Source organism: Rutidosis leptorrhynchoides, chromosome 3 (assembly GCF_046630445.1).
Source record: "Rutidosis leptorrhynchoides isolate AG116_Rl617_1_P2 chromosome 3, CSIRO_AGI_Rlap_v1, whole genome shotgun sequence".
In the NCBI taxonomy this organism is placed as follows: Eukaryota; Viridiplantae; Streptophyta; class Magnoliopsida; order Asterales; family Asteraceae; genus Rutidosis; species Rutidosis leptorrhynchoides.
The window spans coordinates 39,596,230-39,606,796 of NC_092335.1; the positions used below are offsets into that span (position 1 = coordinate 39,596,230).

Here is a 10,567-nt window from a genome sequence, read left to right on the forward strand (position 1 = left end):
AAGTGCAACATCGCCTAACCAAATATCATTCCAAAAGCTAGTAAGTGACCCATCAATGATTCGTTTTTTAAAAGATTGAGCAAATGGCACATCAAGGTTATTAATATTCTTACCAATTTTTAAATGCAAGACCATGTAGAAGAAGATCGGGACGAAGAGGGTGTATAAGAAGGGCTACAACCCCCATCCTCCCCGTAAATGCTTTTAATAATACGAACCCAAAGAGAACCTGAGTCGTGTTTAAAACGCCACCACCATTTGGCCAGAAGAGCCCGATTTTTGGTGGTGAGCGGGACAATGTTTAACCCCCCGAAATCCCACGACAAAGGCATGATTCCCATTTAATCCATGCCAATTTCGAAACGTTACTAGAACCACCCCAAAAAAAACGACGTCTCAAACCCTCAAGCTTATCGGTCACACAAACATGGGCTAAAAAAAGCGAAAAGAAATAAAGTAGAAGACTAGATAATACCGATTTAATTAGTGTGAGTCTACCACTATATGAGAGCGCTCTCGCCTTCCAGTCCGCAAGTCTTTTTCCAATTTTTCAAACACCGGACCCCATGCCTTGGAATGCTTCATCGACGAACCGATTGGGAGTACCAGGTAAGTAATTGGCAGGGTACCAGCAGAACAACCTAGCCATGCGGCCAAGTCGATCGTTTCTTCACTCGACACCCCAAGCCCACAAACGCAGCTTTTGTGAAAGTTTACCCTTAGACCCGAAGCCATTTCGAAGTATTTAAGAATCTTGGAAAGGTTCTGCGCATTACGTCTGTTCCACTCACCAAAAAATAAGGTATCATCGGCATATTGGAGATGAGTGAGACGAATATTTTCCCGATCAATACGAATACCCGAGTAACGGTTATTAGAGACCGCCAACTTAGTGAGGTGATTAAGCCCCTTTTGAAGCTTGAATTCTTTTGTCGGGGAGCCGTTGATCAAAATAGAAATGGAAGTTGAAGATAAGCAAGATAACATCCAATTACGCCACGGGACACCGAAACCCATGAGCTCCATGATATCCATCAAGAAACCCCAATTAATGCTATCAAACGCTTTCTCAAAATCAACTTTAAAAAAAAAAGTCTTTTCTTTTCGAAATTTTAACATCATGAAGAACTTCATTAATTAGCAATTAACACACCATCTAAGATATATCGGTTCTTAATGTAGGCACTTTTTTCGAACCCAATAACCGACGAGATAACATGCTGAAGGCGCTTTGATAATACTTTAGATAACATTTTATAGAAGCTACTGATTGAAAGCTTTGAGGATCATTCTTTTTCGGTAAGAGGGCTACAAACGAAGAATTGCAACCATTAGAGACATGGGTTTTGATTAAAAAAGTTTAATTTGTTGCGTTATTAAAGGAAAAATAATTCGAGATATATATTTTGCCTATTCTTGGAATATTGTACTGAAAGTGTTTTGGATCAAATATGAGAGTTGCACTTTACTGTATATTACAAAGTAGTGAATATAATACATGTTCATACGCATATAACACAAGTTTATTTATACAACACCATTTATACGCATATAACCAAAATTTAATACAAACACCCTTCTTAGATTCAAGCATTGATCTGATGGCAATTCTGAATTCACCCAGGAACACATTTATTACCATTTAAATTAAACATTCCATGCACGATAGCCCTTATAATTACGTTATTTCACTATCAAGATGATTAGAGATACAAGAAACTAAAGCTATTTTAAATGTTCTAACTCTTCTAGCTATATGTCCAATAATTCGACGAACCAATGCTTTCAACACTATATAATTATATATTCCATCAAATTAAACTACCATTGCCAATAAGGAAAAAATTGTTCATCGGTGTTTTCGTTCAACTCAACCCGCAATTTCTTTGAAACACATAACAAGCTTGACCTACAAAGTGGACAACTAAACTGATCTCGATCGATCCAACTGTTTATACAACTCGCATGGAACACATGACTACACTGATTGAGTTGACTCACAACGTCTTCATTTTTAAACTCGGCTAGACAAATGGAACAACTTTCGTCTACCGATCTCATGGTAGATCCACCATCATCACCATTTTCATTTAAGAGCTCGTTAAATTGACGATCCGAATATTGGTAAATATTTGGAAAAACATTTTGATGATGATCATGATGTGCATAAAAGAATGCAATGATTATGGAAACAATATGAAGAAATACATGTTTGATATGAAGAAATGGCAGCCATATGCATGTAATGAATATAAGTGTGAGTATTGAAGATTCATAGCCTTCATAAACAACAGAAATCATTGTTATTTTCAATAAAATTATTTTGGATTTTGAAGATTTGCTAAACGCTTTGATACGAGGTGTATATATGTGATTAATTATGACTTGTGAACTATGAAAAAACTGTATATATATAATCAGCCTATGTGTAGGGTCAACGTATCATTTTATTTTTTTATTGTTAATTTGCCGCCCTTTTATATTTTTATAATTACTTTAATAACGATTAAAAAAATATTGATATTATAATCAAAGGGGTGGCTCGATAGTGCATTAATGCTGATACAATTAATGCATTAATGATTCTCGATAGTAGATTTTTCTTTTTATTGGTATTATGGAATGGGTATCAACGCTTCGAAAATTTGAAAGATGATCGGGTCCGCTATCATTTGAGCCATTTGGATGGTTAGAAACGAGTTCATCTTCAATGGAAAATTTCCATGGCGGTCAATTGTTGTACGAAACATCAAGTTAAAAGTCTTTCTTTGGGCGTCCGATAGTCTTCATTGTTTTGATGAAGTTATCGGGTTGTGCTTTAATAAAATATCATCTTTTGCCGAAAAAAATAAATTATTTTTTCGGCTAGTAAACCGGATCTGTTGAAATTACTAGTTACCGGAGTATATTATATTTTATATTTTTATTATATGATGATGATTATATCATAATCGGATCCATCATTATGTATATAGGAAATGATATACTCCATATTATTTTAATGAATTTTCTGCTACCCCTCTATTACAAAAAATACTCCATATTATTTTAGTGAATTTTCTGCTACCCCTCTATTACATAAAATAAAAATAAAAAAACAAATAAAATTTATTTACATTACTAATTACCCCGGATTTTAAAAAACTAATTTCTCACTTGAAAAATATAACTATTATATAAAATTAATAGCACTTTTCAATTTTGAATACTTATTATTCCAAATAATTCATTTCGTAAATAAATTCAATCAAATTTACATTTATATTATATATATAAAAGCAACACTGACGTTTATAAATATTTTCTTAATATTAACAAAAAAAAATTAGGAATATTTTTTTGACGGAAGGGAGTATAAATTTATAATTAATATTATATGTTTTTTTAAGTAAAGATATATTATATTCTTAAGACACCTTCATTTTAGAGTTAAAATCTAGTGTATATATATATTTGGATATTTGTTCAATTTTTTAATCCAACTTAAATTTTAATTTTGATCTTGATTTAATTGTCTGAGAAAACTAATTATGGAGTACTTCTTTAGATTAAAAGTATAATAAGAACATTAAACATAGTTATCGTGTAACATTCTTGTAATTACTAACTTCTTGTTGGTGTTATATATATTTTGTTAAATTAATGTTTTTTTTTTTGAATTAACAAAGAAACTCTTTTATGAACGAACACATTGACTATCTCATAAAGGATAAACTTCGAGTAATTAAACCTTTCGAGCAAGAGAACTAAAAATAAAAGTACTTCTCTAGAAAATGTTAGACATACAAAAATGTATACTCCATAAAAGAATATACATAATGAGTTTGACCAATTATATAAGGAGAGAAAATAAGAAAGAGAATATTGTGTAATTTGATTGGTTAGCAAACATGTCATTTCATTTTGTATTTCATTTTGTAAATGTATGTTTTAAGTGTAAACTTTTTGTAACTCTAATATTTCATTAATGAAAAATTGCTTGTCACCTAAAAATGTTATAACGAAATACAACGTACAGTTTCTAAAGAAATTATATTACATGTTCAAAGTTGTAATTTTCTGAAATAAAGTTCTAAGCAAGAAAATCTATGATTATGGTTTTTTTTATTTAATTTCCTACTATGAAAAGCAAAATCTTAACCCTTTTAGATTTGAAGGTATATTTGAATTTTATTACACTCTAGTGACACAAAATTCTAAAAAACATAAATGGAACGATGAATATGATTTTAAGTAAAGACGCAATGCAACATTTTTTACCAGCTTTCCAAAACGGAGAGTGGGCAGAAGGGAAGGAGGTCCTCATACGGAGTCGCACACTTACTTGAGCAGTGCGGGAGACTGGGGAATGGGTCGAGTAAAGTCCCCTGGAGCCGGAAAAATCACAGAGACGTACTGATACGATAGGGCTTTGATTGGTATTTCTTTTTTATTAGTGATTGTAAAGGAGGGCGCTTGGCTATGTTATAGAAAGGGAAGGCAGAGGCCCCAAAGTGCTAGATCCATCGAAGTAGAGAGTTCATGGAACCACCTCTGCAAAGGTAAGTAATTTGTAGATATTTTATAAATATTGTACTCACGGTGTTTTTAAGGGAGCAAGTAAATAGTAATATACTTCGTATAATCTATGGAGTAGTAATAATGAAGATAAGCACGTTGTTCTCCCAAATATAAGGGTCATAAAATATTAGTTATAAAATAACAGTGGGGTGATCGATCGATCGATCGAGTATTTATTAATTAAAAATGTGACAAAAGTTAATCACTCTTTGTTGCCGGTGCGGCCGGGGAGGACGGTGCCGCCCCCGCCACCAAAATCTTAATCTTGATTTTTACTCTTTACAAAAATAGAATATTACTTTACTATTACGTACGAGTACTGATCATTATTAACTATTTAAATCATAATACCTGCTAGGGCTAAACGATACCAGGAGTCCAGGACATTGTATTTTGATTGTTGATCTCTGCTTTAATATATATAAAATCACAAATTTATAAATATTATATTCTTTCTCACACACTTGATTATTAATAAGACGACTCCATGTAACAAGACGTACTAGTATGTGTTTTGTGTTGTCTCTGGGTTTGGTTTTGCGATTCTTGGTTGTGGTTTGCAATGTTTGTGTGCGTGTCCTTGTTTTTAGCTTTGTTTATGCTTTCAGTTAGCATTTTTGTTTAGGTTAGGTTTGTTTAGTTTGCTCTTCATTTGCTTTTTTGTCGCGAACTTAGCCGGGTTTGTAAGTTTCTAATAGGCTCATTAATTTATTACGAAAGATCTTTGATTTTATAAAGTTAATAATTTTTTAAAAAATATAAAAAAATAAACGGTATTGTAATAAACTTGAGTTCTTAACACATCTATTCTTATATACAAGTAATGGTTTATATAAACGTGACATGAGATGAGAGACAACACACGACGAGTTCTCACAACCTCCTCTCTTTGTTGGATGTGAAGAATATCAAAACAAAATAGGAGGCGCGCCGTGGCCTTGGAAGGCGCGACGCGGCCTAGCACATGAAACAGAGCATCAGATTGAAAAAACGACTGTCCGGAGAATTACCTTTGATGCGCGGCGCGGCTAGTGCTTCACTACCACAATTCTGGTCTAATACGGCGACACTATGTCGCCACATTAGGCACACATGTCGCCACAATAGACTGCTTTGCGGCGACAAATACGTCACAAAACGGTCGCCGCAATAGATGCATCACCTTTGATATTATGCGGCGTCTTTTGTGGCGACACATGTGGGGCCCACACACGGTAAAAGAAAAGGAAAATGAAATTCTAAAATATAGTTTTTGGCAACAAATTGCGGCGACATTTATTTTTCAAATAAAAAGAAAATTAAAATCTATTATGACGTCATCTATTATTAGCGGCGACTTGTTGTGGCGACATGTTGCCAAAAAATGCGAAAATCTGCACAGGAGGCAGCTGCTTTTTCTGCTTCCCACTCGAAAATGCCGGGTTTTCTTTCCGCATACAAAACCTGTTATTGCTCGTTTTATAACATGCCAATCAACAAACAAATCTAGTACAAACTAAACGATTTCTAATAAAACAAATTACAATCGTTTAACATACGAATTACAAACCAAATTGTTCAAAATATCAAATTCTTCAACATCTGAATTACAAACTAAAGTCTAAACACCAAAGTCACGCCAAAGATCCCTATGCACCATCGCCACTATCACCACATCCATCGTCTTCATCACTATCACCACATCCGTCATCTTCATCATTATCACCACAATCGTCCTTATTGTCCTCGGAATCAACATACAAGTAGGGCTCTTTTCCTTTACCTACCGCATCATAGAGTTTTGAGGTGTAATTCTCATGGTAGTGCTTAATTTGTTCCTTCATCTCCTTTCGGAATTTTTTTTCCATTCTCATCATTATCTTCTTCTCATCCGCGGCCCGTAAAGCCTCAACCTCGTCCAAAGTATAATATCGTTTGCTTGTTTGGGTTGAGGATGTCGTGGATGTAGCCCGATTTAGAGTTTAGGGTTTCGGGTTTACTCCGTAAACCCTCAACCCTAAACCCTAAACCCTAAACTCTAAACCGTTCGTGTAAAAAACTCATTCTAAACCCCAAATCTAAACTCTAAACCCTAAAATCTAAACCCTAGACCCTAAAATCTAAACCCTAGCTTAATTTGATGAAAATTGATGTAGAACATGTGTAGAATAGCATGTTCTACATGCTGTTCTACATCATGTTCTACATAAAATGTAGAACCAAGCAAAATGACCAAAAATAAAAATTGTTCGACTACAAGAATTTTTGTTCGGCCGCGTCCTATTTTTTGCTCGACTACCTTAGTTCTCAGAGTTCTCATTGCTTAAAAGTTCTCATTTGATCCCTCTACTATATATATATATATATATATATATATATATATATATATATATATATATATATATATATATATATATATATATATATATATATATATATATATATATATATATATATATATATATATATATATGTTAGGAAACCCGACTAGGTGAGCCCAAACAAGACTAGATAACCCCAAGTTATCAACTCACTTCCAATAAACGAAAATATAGTGAAAAATCGTAAAGCTAACAAGAATAATAAAAACACAGGAATTTAACGTGGTTATATTCAGTGTTTAAAGAGTTTTTAGTGACACTTTTTCTGGCATGTTTAAATGTCTCCACACCTCAACAATATATATATATATATATATATATATATATATATATATATATATATATATATATATATATATATATATATATATATATATATATATATATATATATATATATATATATATATATATATATATATTTATATTTATATTTGTCTTCGTCCTTCTTATCGTTCTATTGGTCGTTATCGTATATCACCACCACATTCCACAGTCATACATCACTGCCAAACTCCGCCTGCTTACATAATAATCACATTTCATCGTCTTACATCACCACCACACTCTGTCGTCCTACATCACCGTCTCATTCCGCCATCATACATCATCGCCAAATTCCAATGTCATACATCACCGCCAAATTCCACTGTCATACATCACCGCCTCATTCAATTGTCTTACATCACCGCCACTGTAATAACCCGCTTTTTTCCTTTAAATTATTTTAACGCCCGTCTTTTTTTTAGATAATATCTTTCGTTAGCTAAATTCGTAACTTTCGTTGATTAACATTTTAAGAATTTCCGTTATTTGATTTTAACACCTTCCGTTTACTCTTGCGTATTTAAAATAATTCATTTGGTTAATTCACGCACCCGTTTTTAAACTCGAGGGACTAAAGTTGCCAAGGGGACAAACTAGTTGACTAGGTCAACTAGTCAAACCCCACCACCACCACTCATTCCATTCACCCACCTCTTCTCTCTTTTTCTTACTTCCATTTTTGCTCTCAAACACACATAACAAAGAATCATCATCTAAATCGAATCTAGGAGGCTTACATCAAAACAAACTACATATTTGTGATCCTTGCATTATCCTCTTCAATTTGGTACCAATTTTATACATTGGGGTAAGCTTTTCAATATCTCTAATTTTCATAAATTAGACCTTTAAACTTAAAAGTGTGTTAGTTAGTGTCTATGGCTCAAGTCTAACATGAATATGTGATTCATTTGCTCGATCTTGTTATTTTGGTGTAACTAGCATGAACTTGAAAATGAGTGTCTTTAATCTTGAGTTTTGGTTGATTAAATGTTGTTGTTATGTTAAAGTTCATGTATTAAATGTGTTACTAGCATCATTAGCTACATTTTGGTATGTAGGTTGACTTGGAAAAACTTCATTAACATGATTAATGATTTTGTGATTTTTGGTTAAGGTTTGATAGACTTAAATACGAACTTTTGATGTATTGAATGCTATGAAACGTTGTTAGTAAGTGTTTAGTTGCAATGTATGTTTAATTACCTTCAAAACGGCATATCGTATGTGTAAATTGGATGCTCGAATCATCAATTGCATTTTTGAACTTGAAACATTGAATAATGAACATTCAACGATCATTCGACGAGGATTTAGTTATTGTAAATGATGAATTTGATTGATGAAATGTGTTTAGTTGTATTCCTCGTTAAATTACTTTTCCAACGATATAAGATATGTGTTTTGAATGTTTGCGGTTCATTATTTGTGAATTGGTGAACTTTGGTTCGAGACTTGAACACTTGAAACAGCCAGGAATCAGCCCAGGTGCGTTGCCGCGGCGCGGCATATGCCTGGAATGTGGGTTGTCCAACTTTGCATTTTCACATTTAATTCTAACTATGCTACGCACCTCCGATTAACATGTAACTTATTCTAACATGCTCATATATGATTATATAACTCAGGAAAATTGTCCGGGACCCGACCCGAACGTGTTGATTTTTTTGTTGACTTTGACTTTGACCAAAGTTGACTTTTATTCAAACTCAACCAATACTTTGTTTAATCGTCCTAACCTTCTTTTATACTTGATTCTTGCATGAAACTTGACAACTTGATTCACATGCTATATAATCGAGTCGTAACTAGCCCTAGGACTAATTGAACACATTTCGCCCGACCTTGTGTCGTAACCGGTAATTGATACAACTTATTTGTTAGGTCAAGGCTAAGTAACTTTCATTTGCACAACGTTTAATTACAAGTACTTTGGCGTGCAACTACGGTGAGATCATAGTCCCATCTTTTCAACAACTTTTATTCTTTAAATCATGGGATGAGAAACATATACGTATTATACTTTTATGCTTTGAACAAAAGTACGAAAACAAACATTCCACATGCGAGTTAGAACAAAAAGCCTCAATCCAATCATCATTAGTTACACTTGTAGGGTGTAAACGTGAACTTATGTTATGTGGATCCATACAGGCTTGACGGGCCCTCATTCGAACGGTTCGCTACCGTTAGCGGATGAAATATATTTTCGGGTATAGTGTAGGTTCTAACACTATGATAACAGTGTCCGTATAACAGTTAAGTCTTGATAACTGGGTGCTCGCGAACGTACAACATCTTTGGAATGCAAACGATTTGGATAATCAACTCATACAAAATCTTGTGGTTCAAAAACAACGTTTACAAATACACCTATGATTTCACCAACGTTTTTCGTTGACAGTTTTCTATATGTTTCTCAGGTTCATACTTGGCTACTTGATACATGATTCCGCACACTTTGATTACTTGCTTGGGGTCAAGCATACATGCATATGCTAGTGATAGCACCTTTGGATTCAAACTTAATGTTTACATGCATACGCTATTGATAGCATTCGTGATTTTCAACTTATATTATGTCGCAAGTTATTTTGTTATACTTTAAAACTTTTGTAAACCTAAACTTGTTGTTGAACAGTTTGGTAACTTAAAACTTTGCAAGTCATACACGTTTCAAATGACTGCGACATAATTTTGGTCAAACGAGTCTCATTTAGGGACTATGACCACGTAACGGGACCTAAGTTGACGGCGCCGTCAATGGCTATTTTGTCGGGTCGTCACAGTTGGTATCAGAGCGTTGGTTGTAGGGATCTAGGATGTGCATTAGTGTGTCTGACGGAGTCGTTAGGATGCATTAGTGAATCTAGACTATAACCGGATAGTCAATCATTGCATTCTGACTTGCATTTGCTATAGATAGCACTTACTTGACTACTTGTGCATTATATACTTGAATCTTTCTTAGGTGAACTTCTTAATTGTACCTAACTCTCATCATGCGAATCCGTATTCTGCCACTTTCTGGTAACACATGAAACGACCCGTCCTAATCCATCTGGACGAATACATTACATTTGGTTACATCGCGAGGTACTTGACCTCTATATGATACATTTTACAAACATTGCATTCGTTTTTAAAAGACAAACTTTCATTACATCGAAAGTTGACGGCATGCATACCATTTCATAATATATCCAACTATAATTGACTTAATAATAATCTTGATGAACTCAACGACTCGAATGCAACGTCTTTTGAAATATCTCATGAATGACTCCAAGTAATATCTTTAAAATGAGCAAATGCACAGCG

General features: G+C 33.8%; 1 protein-coding gene across 1 annotated transcript; it reads right to left on the reverse strand.

Annotated features, from left to right (window-relative positions):
* Positions 1 to 483: 483 nt before the first annotated feature.
* On the reverse strand, positions 484 to 1,026 carry LOC139899884 (uncharacterized). The gene has a single exon (XM_071882709.1). It carries the CDS (start codon positions 1,024 to 1,026, stop codon positions 484 to 486), a length of 543 nt encoding a protein of 180 aa, XP_071738810.1.
* Between the last annotated feature and the right edge of the window lie 9,541 nt (positions 1,027 to 10,567).

Bases quoted from the DNA above. Each gene is read 5' to 3' on its own strand.
- LOC139899884 (XM_071882709.1), bottom strand. From the start codon at position 1,026: ATGGAGCTCATGGGTTTCGGTGTCCCGTGGCGTAATTGGATGTTATCT.